At 42.0% G+C, this 19,038-nt stretch overlaps 1 protein-coding gene across 1 annotated transcript in view; it reads right to left on the bottom strand.

The window, feature by feature from the left end:
- Positions 1-454: 454 nt before the first annotated feature.
- ROR1 (receptor tyrosine kinase like orphan receptor 1) overlaps positions 455-19,038 on the bottom strand; it is a 175,548-nt gene continuing 156,964 nt past the window's right edge. Inside the window, exons 8-9 of the mRNA XM_047082347.1 lie at positions 17,281-17,492; positions 455-1,882 (exon numbers count right to left, since the gene is read on the bottom strand). Of these exons, the coding sequence (XP_046938303.1) occupies positions 455-1,882; positions 17,281-17,492 (1,640 nt within the window). The remainder of the gene's footprint in view (positions 1,883-17,280; positions 17,493-19,038) is intronic.

Consider the following 19,038-nt stretch of genomic DNA (forward strand, 5'->3'; position numbering starts at 1 on the left):
TAGAGTCTAAATTGAATCAACACAATTCCTGAACATTTGTCCTGAAGATAAGACAGCAGGTAGACAAATGCTACGGTATATACATTTTGGGGAGAGACCAGTCATGGCGAACGGAGGCAAATACACAAAGCACCATTTGACTTTCCTTTTTGGTTTGATATTTAATCACGAGATTCTTTTCTTCTTCACTGGTTTGCAGTTTTTAGTACGTGAAACCAGATGTACCAATCCAATGCCATGTTGTGTACCCCTGATGGAGTGTTAATCCCACAATGTTTTCTTTTTCTGGCTGGTTGTCTGCCCTGCTTGGTAAGACACAGTTAAACTTCACAGAAGATACTTGTTGCAATGTCTGCTAAGTGAGAACCTTACTTTAATAAAAACATTTGAATTTAAATCTTTTCTACGGCTTTCTAGTTTTTCCTGTATACCACATTTACAAAAGTCATGCATTTTACAGTTCTGCAGAAATCATAGATTCGGTGTGTCCGTGAATATTGGAGTCTCCTAGCAAAGACGGTTGCTTTGAGTCTATTTTGTAGGGTTTTTGAGACTTGTTGCCAAAAACGGTGATACCCATTCCACTGGGATGATTTGGAATCGACATGTGTGGTAGTAAGGGAATGTTTGCTTCCTGATTAGATCCTGAAGAGGGCAAGCTGGTCACATGACCAGTGCTAGTCGACCCACTGGCACTGCTCGGGGACCGACTCTTGGGAGGCGGGCAATGCTGAATCACTCTGGGAGGGCCTGTCGGTTGGTAGTGGGCAGCTGGAAATGCCGCATAGCCAGGAGGTATTGGGTATCCATTGATGGGGATAAATCGCTGGTTCTGAGGTATTGGTGGGCCAATGAAACCAGCAATCTGGCCCTGTGGTGTAATACCCTGGCTCGGGAACATATAATTGGGATATCTGGGGTTACTGAGATTACTCACTGGGCTGGCGCTAAGGGAGGTTGTCTGCGTGGTAGCATTTCCCCCTGAAGGAGTAGTGGAGCTGGTGTGACTTGAGAGTCCCTCCCAGGACCGAAGCCGGACATGGATATCTTTAAATCTTGGTCTCCTGGAAGGAATCTCATTCCAGCACTCTGTCATGAGGCTGTACATTCTGGGCGGGCAATCTTCGGAGCATGGTAATAGCTGTCGTTTCCTTACCATTTCGATCACTTCCTGGTTACTAAATCCATAATACGGTTGCAGTCCAAAACTGAAAATCTCCCACAAGACAACCCCGAAGGACCAGATATCTGAATCAGAAGAGAATTTGCCATACATGATGGCTTCAGGGGGCATCCAGCGAATGGGCAGCAGAGACTTACTCTGCACCCTGTAGTAATCGGCAGAGTAGATTTCTCTGGAAAGCCCAAGGTCTGAAATCTTTACATGAAGTTGTTCTCCGATTAAAATATTGCGAGCTGCAAGGTCCTTATGGACAAAGAAGTGACTAGACAGGTACTCCATGCCGGCTGCAATCTGAATTGCTATGTGCAGAAAATCTCCATGATCCAGGCTGGATTTTACGGTCCCGTCTTCGTCACTGCTACAGCCAACATCAGAATGTGGGGAGCGCATGATAAGGAACTCATGGAGATCCCCCTGATTCATATACTCAAAAAGCATACACACAGGCTGTTCCTGAGTGACAGCACCCAGAAGGCAGACGATATTGGGGTGGTGTAGTTCGGCCATCAGGGAGGCTTCCTGTTGAAATTCTGTCCATTGCTGGGGGTTGTTATAGTCTTTCAAGGTCTTTATAGCAACCAATTGAGCATGGTCCATGCCTGGGAGATAGAGATGGCCCTTATAGATCTTTCCAAAGGCACATTCCCCCAATTCTTCCATAAAACGTACAGCAGAGAGTGGCAGCTCTTTAGCCTTGCTCTGTATAGAAAGAAAGGAAAAGTGTAGTTGAAAACACTTAAGGCAAGACATCGTGGCATCTGAGAGGAGGGGTGGGGCATATAGAGAAAAGTTCTAGAAATCAGACCAAATAAAACACCGTAGGTCTATAAGTCTTTAAAATTGCTGGCCACAACTTAGAGGAGGTGCCACAGGTAACTGTCTATCATTCCACTCCACCCCCCCTCCCCCCCATCTACATCCCCTGCTCCAATGGCAATTTCCTGCTGGAGCCTACCGTCTTGCTACTCAAAGTGTGGTTCTGGGACCAGTAACATCAGCATCTCTCAAGCTTATTACAAATGAGGGCTCTTGGGCCCACCTCAGACCTGCTGGATCAGAATGTGCATTTAACAAGAAGATCCCAGGTGATTTCATTGAACATTACAGTGTGAGAGGCGCCGCTGGAGAGAATACAGCCTTAATTCTTAGCCTGGGACATAGAGTGTGTGTGATCTGGTCCTAACCCACCTACCCTCGCTACTTCTCTATATGATATAGCATCACATTATTTAAATAGGTCTGCTCAGTGACCACCCTTAAACACCATGGCCATTCTTGCCTAATACCTCTGTTCCTGCAATGCTTTCTTATTCTTAGGATATTTATTGTGGGAAAAGCCATAGAAACCACAATGAAAGGCTGTCCTCCTGAGCGCTCCCAGTAGAGGTAGGGAGCTTTGGAATCCACTCCTCTCTGCTCATCAGAGTTTTCCTTCTGAAACTCTTCGTGGCCACTATGATCTTTGCATCCTCTGGCTTCCTTTTGCTTTAGTGTCTGAAGGCCACCACATGCAAGAGGCAGTGTGGGGGCTGGTTACATGCATGGCCTCCACAGTCAGACAATTAGAGTTTGAATCCTGCCTTTCCCACTTACCAGCTGTGTGACGCTAGGTACAGTATTTAATCATCCTCTACCTCAATTCCTTCATCTGTAAAATGGGATGATAATAATTGATAATAATTGCACTTATCTTATAGGGTTCCTATGAATTTCTAACAGATTAACATTTTTAAAGTACTCAACATGATGCCTGGCACACGATAAGGGCTATTTAACTTTTAGTTATTACCTTGCTGTTGCTGTTCTTTTTATGAATATTTTGTCCTCTCAATCACATTTCATTTCCTTGAAGGGAGGCATTTGCCCTTCATACCAATTGATAACCTTACAGCTTCACAAGTGGGTTGTTTACTAATTGACCTTAAGAGACAGGAAAAAGGATCTAGCTCACAATGAAAATACTAAATTGTGACATTTGATCGTGGCTGTAATATTTGAAATTCACCTCAAATCTAGCCTGACTTTGAGATGAATTTATTAAGAAAAAGATCATAAAAGGAATGCATTTGTACATAAACTGATTAAAAAAATTTTTTTAACGTTTATTTATTTTTGAGGCAGAGAGAGACACAGCAAGAATGGGGGAGGCTCAGAGAGAGAGAGGGAGACACAGAATCTGAAACAGGCTCTCTGAGCTGTCAGCACAGAGCCTGACACGGGGCTCAAACTCACAAACCGCGAGATCATGACCTGAGCTGAAGTTGGACGCTTAACCAACTGAGCCACCCAGGCGCCCCAATACATAAACTGATTTTAAAAATAATCTCTGCACTTCAAATATTTTAGAAAAAGATGATTGCTCTGAGTATTCCAATTAAAGGTGGCAATGTGGCAAATACATATGGAATTCAGAGCTCTCTGTGCAGAGTTTAAAACAACAGTTTAGAAAACGAAGTAAAAATATTTCTCTAATCCAAATTGTATTAATTTAAAATTCATGATGATTAGCTCTGTTCAAGGCTGATTTTCCAGGGCAAAATGCCCATTAACCTAATTATATAAGTGTAAATAAACATGTAGGAAAATACTCACTTAAGAGGATGAAATAAAACTGAGAATTTTGAAACATTAATTTGCCCATGCAAATAATATTTCCTATTATAAATATGTCTCATTATTCATTAAAGCAGATCTCAAGGGGTTTGTATTTGGAAATGTCTTACAGGAAAGTTACTTCTGCTTAAAGTAATGGTACCACATTGCTTTAAACATGCAGTAAATTAAAACTTACCTATTGATCCAGTCCTATTCATTACAGTATTGCAGGAACAAAGAATTAGAAACAGCCTCAATGTCTACCTAGAGGAGACTGGTTATATTAATTATGGCAAAGCCAATAATAGAATATTACATAATTTAAGAACGAGCACATTTTCTACGTGCTGATATGGAAAGATCTCCAAATCTTATTGCTAAGTCAAAAATAAAAAGCGGGGCACCTGGGTGGCTCAGTCGGTTAAGTGTCAGACTTCAGCTCAGGTCATGATCTCATGGTTCATAGGATTGAGCCCCATGTCAGGCTCTGTGCTGACAGCTCAGAGCCTGGAGTCTGCTTTGGATTCTGTGTCTCCCTCTCTCTCTGCTCCTCACCACCCCCCCCCTCAAAAATAAACATTAAAAAAATTAAAAATAAATAAAAAGCAAAAGAATAGTTAATGCTGCATGCTGCTTTTGTGAAAGGGGTGAAAAAGAATGAATATATTCATGTTTATTTGCATATTTATTGAGAAACTGATTTGCTTTTTAAAAAAATTTTCATTTCATTTATTTTATTTTCTTTTATTATTTTTAATATAATTTATTGTCAAATTGGCTTACATACATTTATTTTAGACAGAGAGCGTGCAAGTGGAGGAGAAGGGTAGACAGAGAGAGAGAGAGTGAGAGAGAGGGAGAATCTTAAGCAGGCTCCATGCTCGGTGTGGAGCCTGATGCGGGGCTCTATCCCACAACTCTGGGACTCAGCCAAAATCAAGAGTCAGATGCTCAATGGACTGAGCCACCCAGACTCCCCTGAGATGATTTTGCTTTCGTGGGAAGACCAACCCAAGGTGAATTTCTCCTGCATGATGTTGGGATTTCTATCACAATTTTTCCTAATGCTCTAATTGAGTCCAATTTATGCGAAGGTCCCCTGAATGGCATAGTAGGTGTTACTTTTGGACCTAAACAGGATCTCCAGGCTTTGGTAAGAGAGAAGGGTATGGGACTGAGCAATAAAAAATTTTGAGGGAAAATAGGAATTCATAACTAAACTCAAGGAGTATTAGGTATTAGGACTACTACCTTTTCCTGCCCCTGCTGGAACTAATCCATAGGAAGTGCAGTATATTCAAACTGTGTGGCCTTTGGAATCATACCAATCTGAATTTGCATCTTGGACATGTTGCTTTCTATTAATATTAGTTAATACTTGTATAACATTTACTAAATGCTAGATACTGTCCTAAGCACTTAACAAATATTAACTCATTTACGACAATAATCCTGTGGGGGTAGGTCCTATATCTTAGGTGGTTGACGTTGAGCGAGTTCCTGAACTTTTCTGAACCTCTATTTCCATATCCATGAAATGATATGCAATTTACATAGTTACGGTAGGGATTAAATGCAACAATGTATGAAAGTAATTTCCACCTAGTAAGTAATCTTAAATCAATCTTATACTTATTGTGGAAGAAATCCAGTAAGTGAGGTAAATGCAAATGACTTATATCCATTTATAGCCTTAAGTACTTCTAGCCAGTGTTCTATAATTCCCTTTATGTTGTGGTATTTATTTATTTATTTGTTTATTTATTTACATTTATTCACTCTTAAGAGACAGAGAGACATAGCACCAGTGCAGAAGGGGCAGAGAGAGAGAGGGAGACATAGAATCCGAAGCAGGCTCCAGGCTCTGAGCTGTCAGCACAGAGCCCAGTGCGGGGCTCAAACCACGAACTGTGAGATCATGACCTAAGCCAAAGTCAGACGCTTAACTGACTGAGCCACCCAGGCGTCCCTGTTGTTCTTTTCATAATGCATTTGGGGCACCCGGATGGCTCAATCAGGTGAGCATCCAACTCTTGATTTCAGCTCAGGTCATGATCTCAGGTTGTGAGATCAAGCCTTGCGTTGTGCTCCAGACTGAGTGTGGAGCCTGCTTGGGATTCTTTCTCCCTCTCTCTCTGCCCCTCTCCCCTGCTCACATGCTCGCTCGCTCTCTCTCTCTCTCTCTCTCTCTCTCTCAAAATTAATAAACACTAAAATAAATAAAAAATGCATTACATTTCCTCCTATTAATCTTTTCCTGTTTGCATGTAGTTATTAGTAAAAACAAAAAAAACACCTTAAAATCTTAAAAATCTTCAATCTCAAAACAGAGAATTTGTTTTGGAGCCTGAAGGTGGGTACAATTTGAGTGACATGTGACCTGCTCCTCTAGGATTCTGGGAGATGCATATGGGTGGAGGGAGCAAGAACCCACGTGGAAGAGTAGATGGTGGCAGATGGGACAAGGAAACAAGCTGGCCAGGATTCTGGGGTCTGGAGAAGACGGGTGGACAGGACCTTGGCATCGGCCTGACACATAGCCCCTGGGGCTTCACAGCTAAGACGGGCTGCGTTCCCCTGCACTGAGGTAAGCAAATTAGTTCTCTGCTATTTGCCTTTGGAAAAAGAACTCTTACTCTTAGCATTTTGCACATGGAGAAAGAGGCTTGAAAAGCATCAAGAATTTTCAGAAGAGCCAAAAGAACCACACTTGCACTGCAAGCCCTTCTGTTTTGGGCCACACCATTTCTTTCTGAAATCAGAGAAGCCTGTTGGCGGGCAATCCCAGTTTGACACAGAAGGCCTCTGGAGGCTTAGCCTGGGGCCTGACACCTCACAGGGCTGTGAGGTCAGCCTTCAGTGTGTGGTCGCTCTATGGACTTCTAATTGTTCTTTTCCCCTGTTCAGACACATGAGAGCACATTTTGACCCTAAGTGTGTCTTCTCACATCCCACCCATACCCGGTGGGCCATATGGCACAGAGTCCCAGCTCCTCTCTAGCCTATAGAAGGAAGGAACAGTTCACCAGGGCTTGTCATAACCAAATTTGGGGATTCCCTTTGGAAAAGCAACTAAAATGGCAGATTTCACAAAACCTTTCTTGGGAACACCTGTGCGGCAGCCGGCCTAGAAGTTACCAGAAAAACTGCTCAGAGCTTAGTTTCAGGGGAACAGTTTACACAGTGATTTGCATTTTTAAAATGCTCAGGTTACTTGGTACAAATGTGTCTTAACTATAGACTCATTTTCAAATTTTACATAAATCCTGAACTAGTTAAAAAATCATAAAAACTCTTAAAGAAGCAGTCAGTAGACCCTACAGTGACGGCAGGAAATTAGCTGTATTGTTGAGGAACAGATGGTTTACATTATACAAACCCTTTAGGCTAAACTTGTTTAGGTCTGGCATATTGTAAATTATATTTTAGTAATGAAAGTGAAATGACCTCTGCTTGACCTCAAGTGGGGTTTGTCTGTTTGAACCCAATGTCGTGGAAAACTATGAAAGAAAATGAAGTCATAAAGTTTTGGCAGCTCAATTTTGGCTCATTTCAAGTTAAGGGGTTATAAATCTGTTTAGTTTTTGTTTGACAAGTATTTGTCATACAGGGATGTACAAAATGTAAAGAAGTGTAAAATACACATAAGGCACAGTGCCAAAGTAAACTAAGTACAAAGGAAAACTGAAATGAATAGGGTCCTGGGCTCCTATCTCTTTATCACTCCTTCCATTAGTTGAATGACAAGATGGGCTCAGTTTATTATATGCTGTAAGGCAATTAAGTACCTTAAAACTGAAACAGGCTTTCAGTTTAAATGTTAACATTTTTGCTTCTCAAAGTAAACACACATCTGCCTCACTGAGGTTTTAAAAATTCTATAATTTGGGGAGGGGGGAGAGGAGGAGGAAAAATCAAAGTTGATGTAGAAGTTGATACGTTATTCTAAAATCCGAATCTGCTTCTTTCCTTAGAAATTTTTGAACAGCAACTCTATTAGGGTTTGAATGAGCTCTTCGCAGGAGGAAAAAGAAGGGAGAACATTTTAGATGACAGTCATTTAGATGTGAGTCAGATGTGACTCTTGTGGTCCTGTCTAACCAGCCGATGGAGGCCAGGCTGATGTTGGTGGCTTCCTTCACCTGAGTGACAAATACTAAGTGGGGACATGTGATGCTTTTAGATCTGTTACCTTTGGATATGAAAGCAATGAACCAGGAGTAGGGTTTTTTTTTTTTTTTTACATTGTAATTATATAGGTGGTAGATGGATAAGGAGGACAGACTCAATGACTTTATCTCTTTCCACCTTTGAGAAGTTACACCTTAGGTGATAATACATTTCAAATGATTCCTCTGGGTGACAAAGCTTATGACTAACCTGCCATTTCCTGCCCACTCTACATAAGTGATGGCTGTAGGAAGAGGGGGAGGATTTCGTGATGGCCTACATTTGCGTGCAGCAGGGATCCACAGATTTGTGACTTTGGGCTTCTAACCTGAACAGGGTATGAATGCTCTACTTTTTTTTTTAAATTTTTTTTTTCAACATTTATTTATTTTTGGGACAGAGAGAGACAGAGCATGAATGGGGGAGGGGCAGAGAGAGGGAGACGCAGAATCGGAAACAGGCTCCAGGCTCTGAGCCATCAGCCCAGAGCCTGACGCGGGGCTCGAACTCACGGACCGCGAGATCGTGACCTGGCTGAAGTCGGATGCTTAACCGACTGCGCCACCCAGGCGCCCCTGAATGCTCTACTTTTGAGCCCAACTTGAAGTGGGACACAGATAAAAAGCTGAGTGACATGAGGGGGAGGGAAACAGAACCCAGAGTGGTTCTCCAGGACAGGAAGGTGGCTCCAACGGCAGATACTAAAAAAGAACTGAAGTTGTATTCATACAATTGACTCAAACCATCCCCTGTAGTCCCTGCCATCCTTGTGGTGGTTCCTTTCCCACGCCCTTTTACAAATCTCATTTGCTATACCTTTGCTGATTCTAGCCAGACCCAAGTATCTTGAGGAGATGAGCTACAATGGATTGAATACAGTGGCATTTTTCCTCAGCCTCATTAAAATTAGAGGGGGATTTGGGGTAATAGGACATTAGCAGGTCCTTTTTTTTTTTTTAAGCAAAGTTCTCCATGAGATCTATATTCCTTGGGGACTTGCTTGCTCTCTAATATCATCTCTGATATAGACTATATCAGCATAGTCTAATTCAGAGCAGGCATTGGAAGTCCCTGGAAGGCTTGTTAAAACACAGATTGCTGGGCCCTACTTCCAGAGTTTCTGATTCTGTAGGTCTGAGGTCCTGCATTTCTGACACGTTCAGGTGATGAGGATGCTCCTGAACTGAAGGCTTCACTTCAAGAACCAGCAGAATATGGCTTTCTAGGTCAGACAATCACTAGCAGTCTGGATCTCTACTCCTTGCATGATGAATGACCACAATGTGTCTGAAGAAACTGGTTGAGCAATTTTGACTTATAGAAGCCAGAGAAACTAATACTTTGCTTCAGAAGATGCTTTGGAAATGCCAGCTAAAGAAAAGATAAGGACCACTGACTGGTGTTTACTGTATTTGTATTCTGCTACTATCTTAATGAGATTCAAGGCTTTGAAATTAAATCACTCTATCGCTTGGGCTATGTCACCAGTTTATTCTATTTTCATGTGCAGCCTGTGGTGGGGGATCTTTTTTCATAGCTGGTTGTATCAGTCAGTCAACTGATACTGTATATGCTATATACCAAAGAGTATACATATAGAATAGTATATGAGGACCCATGCAAGAAGCATGAAGAGTAAAGACAGCTCTTGTCGTACATGTCTGTAATCTTGAGTTTAACAATAGCTACCATAGATTGAATACGTGTCCTGTGACAGCCACTGAGACCATAATAAGGCCTATGAGCTGATTTTGGAGCACTTATATGTTAGGCTGTTAAGTACTCTGTACACATTAACCCCTTTGACCCTTACAGCAACCCCATGAAATTGGTCACTCTGCCTATTACCCCCATTTTGCAGGTGGAAAATATGAGAAAGAGAGTGATTGCACAGCTGGTAGGTTGTATGTTGGACAGCAGAGTCTGTCTTCCCGGTGACTTCTCTAGGTGCTTCGTGCATCAGCTTGTTTCATCTTCATCACTATCCCATGAGATTCATACTGTGATGTTCCCATTTTATGGATCAAGAAATTAAGAGGTTGCTTAAGAAGCACACCTATTAAGTGGTGATGCCAAGATGCAAATTCAACTACGTCTGCTCCAAACCTGGAGCATTCTTCCAGCAATAACTGGCAATTTTCATTTTGATCCTTAAAGGGCTTCACCATTTTAAAAGCATAAAGCGCACTGGTAGAAGACTGGAATGTCAAGGTATAGTTGCTCTCGGTCTCTGATCTAGATCTTACTCCTGTTGATTCTCTGTTGTCCTCATTAGTTGACTGGGACAAGTGAAGAAACCCTTTCCACAGCAGCCTTTGCCTGAGCTGGGCACAAGAGCCCTGGAGAACATATAAAATAGAGATTTCTTAGTACCTGGACTTAACTGTTGACAGAACTTGCTTGACTCCAAAGCCTATTTTCCATTCTTGTGCATTTCCCTGGTTCTGAGGTAAGCAGTGTTCGAACTGTAAAGGAATGGACTCTACTCCTAAATGGAAGTGATTATGTTTTAAAAACTTAAAGGCCACAGGCATTCATTTTGGGAGGTTATGGACATTCTCAAAGACTACAGTCGAACTAAGTGCCTTCCAGCTAAGTGCCATCAAATTCCGGAGGGAGTTTCAACCAACAGTTTGCCACATTGGCCCAGAGTTCAGCTGTACTTCTCTGGAAGTGATTTAACTTCAGAAGCAGTTCTTTTCTGTATGACATAACTTTCTGATGTTACTTTGAATGTCTGGTGGTGACCAGGGTTGATTCTGTGGTGGCTACTTGACCATGTCAGTGGGAGAGCTTCTATCCTGCCTGGAAACAGGCAGAACAGAGGCCAGTAATTTCAATGTCAGCTTGAGCCACCAAGTGCTCATAACTTGAGCTCATGTGTTTTGGTCCACCTGAAAGTTACGGCAGTCGAGTGAAATGGGGAAGAACGTGGGCTCTGGGCCTGGGCAGACCCGGGTTCAAATTTTGGCTCTGCCACTTAATAGTGGCATGAAGACTCACTTTTCTTATTCCCAAATCAGGCTTAAATTAGCACCTACTTCATAAGGTCATAATGGAGATTCCATTGAGATAATGTTTGTGATGTACTTTAGCTTATCGGTAATACACTTATAATATATCCACTTCTAATACTCATCCTCCCCACAAGTAAAGTTACTACAGATGTAGCTTGAAGCTGAAGCTCTGTACTGGAAGCCTCCCAGCCCTAACCATCAAACCCTCTCCACCCTGATGGATTTTATCCAGGGTGTCAACAGGGTGTGTGGGGCAGGGGATTTATGCTAACTCAATCGGAATGGAATACCAGAACTGTCCAAAGAGCTACCTCTAGTATCTTTGGTGTGCTTCCCCTGCCTGTCTCCTCACCCAGCTAATGCTGTGGGCTGCGGGGTCCTATAGCTTCCTCCCAACCCACATTATCCTGTGCACAGCATTTGGTAGTTGACTGAAATATTTGTGGCTGTTTGTATCATCACTGTACCAAAATAATAGTAACTTCTAGAAATCAGGTTCCTGTGAAGTACCAGACACACTATCTCAAATTGTCAAAAATATCGGATGTGAGAGTGATCTGCCTGCAACATCTGTCACCCCCTTGATCGCCAGGGTTGATTTGGCTGATCGGGCTACCTAGCGGGTATCCCCTTCCTCCCTCACCACTCCATGAACATCCCTCCTGAAGCTACCCGCTTGGCCAAAGAAGATGACCTTCCCCAATAGAGAAGAACTGTTCTTTGGTCAAGGGTATATAAGAAGCTGTGCTCCCTGGCTAGAACCTCTAAATAAGAAAAAGAAAAATCTCTAAGTACTCTTTGTATCCTTGTGTTTTTTAAATTTTGTTTTGCTTTGTTTTAAAGTTAATTTATTTATTTTTAGAGAGAGGTGTAGGGGGAGAAGGGCAGAGAGAGAGGGAGAGACAGAATTCCAAGTAGACTCTGCACTGTCAGCAAAGAGCGAGACATGGGGCTCGAACTCATGAATTGTGAGACCATGACCTGAGCCAAAATCAAGAGTCAGATCTTTAATCAGATGCTTAACCAACTGAGCCACCCAGGCACGCCTATTTGTATCCTTGTTTTACAAGTGAGAAAACAAAGGTTCAGAAAATTTGCTTAAGATCTCATGGCCAGTAATCAATGGAACACAGACTTGTAATCATCTCTCTCCTCTCAGTCCTTGCCCTTTGGAGTATAACAAACTACCTCCTGGAAATAGACTAAAAAAAATGTGGCTGTAAAGGTATGTTAGGCCTGGAGATTATGGATCCTTAGGTGCTGGGAGCAAGGATTCTATAGCTTGAGATGTGTCCTTCTAGATTAGGGAATGTATATCAAGTGGGAACTAAAGCAATGCCAGAGGATGAAATCAGCATGAGAGAGAGAGAGAGAGAGAGAGAGAGAGAGAGAGAGAGAGAGAAGGGGGAAGAGGGAGAGAAGTAAAGAGGAACTGGAGGAACCAGTGAAGGAAACAGAGGGGATAGGAGGAAAGCCAAGAGAAAAAGTATTTCAAGATGGTGGTTCAGAATGTCCAATGCTTCAGGGAAATTAAAGAGGATAAAGACTTGGAAAAGGCCATTGGGTTGAATTACATCACTGGTGATTCCGTAGAGGGCCCTGTCAATAGAATGATGAGATCATATGTCTGGGGAGACAAAAGCTTTAAGGACTGAGTGAAAAAGTTTTCGAGGACATTTTAGCACCAAGTGTGGTGACACTGGGTAAGGTCAGGGGCTCAAAAGGGGTAGCCAGGCCATAGTAGGGCTTTCTAGATGGAAGTATGTTGTTGGCAAAAGGGACAGGCCAAGAGAATATAATCAAGTGTCAGTACATTCAGCAACTACTTTGGCTGGAAAGGAAAAGGAGAGAGGAACTTCCTGGAAGTGAAGAAACAGAGAAGCTGGCAAGAGATGAGGGCAAACTGAGAAAATAGAGCCACCAACTTCAGAAAGCTAGGCAAATCTTGCTTTCCCCAAGTGTTCCTGATACCAGCCAGCCAGGAGCTGCAGGAGTCTGACCCAAGGCCTATTCAGGCCTTGGCTGTGGCCGCCCCCCCTCCCCCCCCCCCCCCCGCCCCAAGCCCAACCCACTGTTCCTTATCCTCTATTCTCAAACTCCTCCATCTCTCGACCCATCTATGCACCAGAGTCCCACGTAGGTGAGTCACATGTCTCACAGACAGAAACCCCCCCCCATCCCTGCCACTGTGCTTGAGTGGGAGGCTGGGCCACTTTCCTCACTCCCCAAGGAGACTGCTCCACAGCTTTTTCCCTTTACCGACAATGCCCTGTTTTTCAGACACGTGACAGTTGGGGAGTTGGAGGGAGAGGCAAAGGAAAAGAATGCAGGAGAAGGGAAGTTAGGGTTTCCCAGGCTTCTTGGAGAAGGTTCATTTTCCACAGTACTTAAAAAAAACACCCACTCACATTGTAAAATTTGTAATTCAATGTAGAAAAATCCTACTTAGTTCATGCATCACTAGAATACTCATCAGGGAATTTTAAAGATGGAAAAGACAGGTTATCTTATCCAACTGCACGGCTTGAAATCTGCTTACCAAAATAAAAAGAAAACAAACTGACAGTAACTTATATGAACAGGATCTATTTCATTCTCAGAACTGCTCAGAAAAGTGACACTCAGGCCAAGTGACTTCTCAGGGCCATGTGGCAACTGCCGGTGGAGCCATAGGGGCGTCCCCATCTTCTGACTGCACACAACTCAGAGTGGAGGTGCCTCTCTGGTCCACAGGCTTGCTTTCCCCACAGGTCAGAAAGAAACTCAAACCTCCTTGAGCTCTAACTTCCAATTGCCTCACCTGCCTCTCTAGAGACTCAAGCCAGGTCTGTCAACCAGTTTGTCCTTGACTGCTGTTGTCCCCTCTGGAGGGTATGGGTTTCTAATCTCCCTGAGGAGCTTCTTCTTAATCCAAAAGTGTGTGTGGGGGGGGGAGGGGTTTAGCAGCTCAGCAAGTGGAGAAAGATGGAAACCATTTAAACCCCGAAGGCCATATTCATTTGGATCAATAAAAACCCTGGAGTCTTGGACTTTTGAATTGACGGAGGAGAAATAAGAATAAGGCTTGGGCAGATCAGTTTCTATGCTTCATTCTTTTACATCTCAGCCTTCAAATATCCTTTTGATTTTACTCTGGTAGGGTGTTTGTTTTCAGGACTTCTTCCTTCCTTCCTTCCTTCCTTCCTTCCTTCCTTCCTTTCTTTTTTCTTTTCTTTTATTATGTGTGTTCTTTCCTTCTAGATTTTATAGGTACATGTATTATTTATGTGTCAGTGACCTTTCAAAGCACTTTTAGAGATTGACTGTTTACAGTTAGGAATTTTCTTTAAGGTCTACAAAGTCCTTTGTGCTTTTTCCAGGAAAGGCACTCAGTAAGAACCAAAACAAACAACAGAATAATTCAAATTTGATTGGAGCCAAATCTCTTAAGAGAGTAAGACAAAGAGAGCTAGCATTTGTTTTTGTTGTCTCCTTTCCCCCTCCTCAACCCAGTCAAATATTCTTGAGCCATTCCTACATCCAGTGTGGTTCAGAATTACTTGAGGGACGTTTAAGGCTGAATTTTAAGCCCTGGGTTGGAGAAATCTTGGCACTGGCAGATTTTGCAAGGGACACTTCAGAAATGATGAAAACAATGTTTACTTCACCAAGTCTTTGGGAAAATCGGGCTCAGTATATTTCACATTTGTCTCTACAACCACAAAGGGTAGAGGACTATTACTGCTCTGGCCAAATTTCACATGCCTTTGGCAGGATTGGAGCTATATCATTCAGACGTGAGGCTGTTACACAAGCCTCTTAAGGATTTATCACAAGCCAGGGTGATGCCTGTGGTTAGTGTTCAGCCCAAACTGACCAAATGGAATCATATTTAGTTGTTTGCCTGACCCCCTCCCACTCTCCCTTCCCAGCACGATTTGTTCCGTGAAAAAGTTATTATGGGGTCAGGCAAGAGCAAGGACTTTATTTAGTCATGAAAAATCCTATGTTCACATTTCATCTCTTCCAATTTCTAGCTCTTTGATTTTGGACAAGTTACTTAATCTGTATGAGTCTCACTTACTCTGGTTGTACAGTATGAATAATAACTCCTATTTTACAGAATCATTGTGAGGATTAAATAAGATGATGACTATGAAAGTTCCTGGTATAGTTCTTGATTTGTATCAATTTGTATCAGTCGACCCACATTAGCTTTCTCCACTTACGCCAGAAAGCTCTCTGAGACCTTTATCTGAAAGACTGCATAAATCCAAACCATCATGCCTATTGGATGTCATGCTTTGCAAAACAAACCTCGCTAAAAATGGAACTGAGTTGCATATTGGGGCTGGCCTACAAAACTGACAATTTTCCCAAGTGGAAATGACTCTGCCCCTGGTTCCTGCCATAGCAATGAGGAGCCTGCTCCTCCAGGATGGTGGCGTTTGCACAGTGACCAACCCCATCCGGGTCTCTCTCTCATCCAGAGTTCTGGCATTCCTAAGGTTTCTCAACATTTAATAACAGAAATGACAGGGAGGGGTGCCTGGGTGGCTCAGTTGGTTGAGTGTCTGACTTCAGCTCAGGTCATGATCTTGCAGTTCTAGAGTTCAAGCCCCACATCGGGTTCTCTGCTGCCAGCGCAGAGCCTGCTTCAGATCCTCTGTCCCCTTCTCTTTCTGCCCCTCCCCAACTTGCGCTCTCTCAAAAATAAATAAACACTAAAAAAGAAAAAAAAAAAGAAATGATGGGCTAAGACTCTCACAGAATAAAGACTACTGCACTGGAACTTTGAAGTATGGGAAATGTAAAATGTCAACTAGGCATTACTTCACGAATATGCAATCAATCTTACCCCTCTATTTTCTTCTAGTACCACGTAAGGATTAAATATGACATTATATCACATGCTGTAATGTATGTAAGCTGACTAGCTGGCAGCTAGGATGTCACAAACAGGTGAACCTCCACCTTTACCTGTCCCCCAAGCCACTTAGTAAACCCTGTGGTCTTCATGTTTTCTTCATTTTTTTTTTAATGGTAAAAATTCCCACTTAAGTGGTTTTGCTTGGGACAGAATACTTAAAAATGAATTTTTAAAATTTAAGAAATCCAAAAACTTTAGGAAACAAGGTTTCTATAGGACTACAAATAGGACTACAATAGAAAAAAAAAAACATTTTAAGACTTCTTAACTTAAAAAAATCCACTGCACAGCAGACTACAATCAGATGAGGGCTATGTGTCAGTCCCAATATGCAGCTACATCTACTTACAAGTTAAAAGAATTAGTTAATTTGAGCATGAAGACATTTTTTTCCCTAAAATTTTATTAAAGTGATGCATCTTCTCTTTATGAAAGCCAAATGAATAATATGGCCACTAACCCACAGAGAAGACAAATATTTGTAGAATGAGTGAATGAATGTCCTACGGAGTTGGGATAAGAAGAAAAGACGGGCTTTTTGGAAGTTTTCTAAGTTATTTAAATGAAATCTTTTTGGTGAGAGGGCTGGGATTGAGGTTCTGGCTTTCTGGAGAGAAAGCCTCTGTTGTGTTTCAGCTTTAAGATGTGGTGTGTGCGCTCCATTTAAGGTAAGGGCTGGTGACCCTGGCTTCCTTGCCAGGACCTAGAGCAGCCCACATGCTGAAAGATGAGGAGGAAAAACAAAGGAAGTGGATTGATTTATCACAGAGACGAGAAGGCTAAGGTAGGCTATCATAAAACAGTATTCAAAGATTATAGGAAGGACAACACTTCTCTTTAAATATACTTAAACCAAAGAGGAACAGATTTAGGTCAGGCATTTAACCGAACTTAACTCCTGGGTTAGGATTTAGGTTTTGTTGTTGTGGCAAAAGACACATCACATAAAACTTAACCGTTTTTAAGTGTATAGTCTACGTACACTACTGCGCAATACAAGGATTTTTTGATAGTGAAGTTAGTAAACCATGTTTGTTTGCTTTTTTTTTCCTCTGTTCATCTCTTTCAGGTTCATTGGAAGAGTATGGTATTTCCTTCTTGGAAATTTTGAAAAATAGCTCACATTCTGAATCCTTAGGAGAGATGATGTCCTAAGGATTCTTTCTAGCCCGGACTTGATGGTAAGGCAGCCACATGGCTGGCCCAACACTGACGTGCACACACTGACGAAAGAATGCTCCGGCTGCCTTGGATACAGTTAGAGATAGATAGTTATGCTGAAAATGAACTCTATAGCTTGTCAACTCTGATCGTAGATCATTTGATTTCTAAGCTGGGGAGGGTGATAAGTTTTGCTTTAACCTGAAGCCTATAGAATATATGCAGCTCTGTACTGCTGATTTTACCTTGGGTTTATATGCGTTCAGCATTGACATCTCCACATTTTGACCTCTGACATGTTTCGGTTGCCTCTGGACTGGCGGTGACGATGACTTCTGGTTATTGCGGCAGACGCAGATAAAAAAGAAGAGAAAAGCAATGGCCAGAGGAATAGCAACACTTGGCACCAGTATGTACAAGATCTCCATTTTATTCTTCTCCTTGGAGCCCTTCGAATCTGGGTACAGAAATAGAAAAGAGCAAAAGTCATTCTGGTTCAAATAACATGTATAATATTACATTGTGTAGTTTAAAATGACCTCCTATTCTTCTATACACACAAATTCACTGGAGAAAAAAGGAACCATTGCTTATTACAATTTGTTTCTATCAAACCTTCAACATAATTTATTGAAGTTTAAAAGTTTAGAGTTCAAGTGTTTAAAAATTGCAGAGGGACATTATGAGGCCTTTGCATGTGTGTGGGTCTCCCTCTGATCTTGCCTCTCTTTAGCAGCAGACCTGCATTTCTCTAACACGTTAAAAGTTAAACGTCATGTGAAAGGACTAGATACACCTAAGGGCATTGATGTGGGTCACAGGGCTCTTCTACAATTGGCTGTTAGCCCAGAACCACCACAATGTGATGTTCCAGAAATCATGCCCTTGTCCTGGCTGGTTTGGATTTACAGGGCCACTCCTGCGCCTTCCAGAATCAACATCACTTAAGAATCCTGGTCCCAGTGTCCACAAAGCCACTGGCCTGAGAACATGGGAACCTGACTCAGTCTCTGATGAGCTGTGTGGCCTTGAGCAAATCATTGTCCTGTCTGGACCTCACTGCTACTCATCTGCAAAAGTGAAGTATCTATTTTGGAAAGTGTCTACAATTTCCTCAAGCACAGCATCGCTGCATAACCTGATGCTTTTTTGAAATCCAAGAATTCCTCTTAAATGATTTCATATGAACCCAATAATTATGGGTACTAACACTGTGAAGTATATTTTTGAAATCTTATATATCTACTCTGCCATTGCTAGGAAAAGTATATAATATGTATAGAAAGATATGAAGCATACTTCTTAAAAATGGACTTGAGTCTGACCTTTAAATTCTTTGGGCATATGTTAATAAATTATTTGACTGACAAAACAAACACAAGAATTATGGGCAGTAGTTAGAGGGGTTGCATAATGCATGCCCTGATCACCAATAACCTCATTGGTTATCTTGCTTTAAGAAAAATCCAAGGTATGAAAATTCAGATTGACACAAAATTCAGAGATGATTATTTACTTAACATAGAATTAACCATGTATCCATTCACTCATCTTCCCACTTGTTCAGTAAGTCAATAAACAAAAGCTACTACTGCCAAGGACTATTCTAGGTACTGGGGATATAAAATTAAATACGATATGTCCTTCGCCTTTAAGGAGCTCATGGTTGGGTAAGGAAAACAGAGAAAAGGTAATTACAATATGTTGTTAGAAATGCTGCAAGGGAAGTATGACTAGAGTGGTCGAGACACCCAGAAAGTCTCTTTAAACAGTGGCCTTCCCTAGTACATATAAAAGAGAATAGACTATACATCATTCTTGCTTGCATGCACCTGCCTTGGGAACCTATTATTCAGTGAGATATAGCAGTAACTAAATCACATTGCCTTCTCCCTACATAAATAAACAGACTCAATACATGAAGTTAGGGAGGGGCACCAAAACCTGGGTGTTGGGACTGTGCTGTGGGTTAACCCTCAGAGGGATTTGGGGAGGAGTAAAAT

The sequence above is a fragment of the Lynx rufus genome, unplaced genomic scaffold (assembly GCF_022079265.1).
Source record: "Lynx rufus isolate CCGP_SWC_20201006 ecotype Redwood Valley unplaced genomic scaffold, mLynRuf1.p SCAF_2, whole genome shotgun sequence".
In the NCBI taxonomy this organism is placed as follows: Eukaryota; Metazoa; Chordata; class Mammalia; order Carnivora; family Felidae; genus Lynx; species Lynx rufus.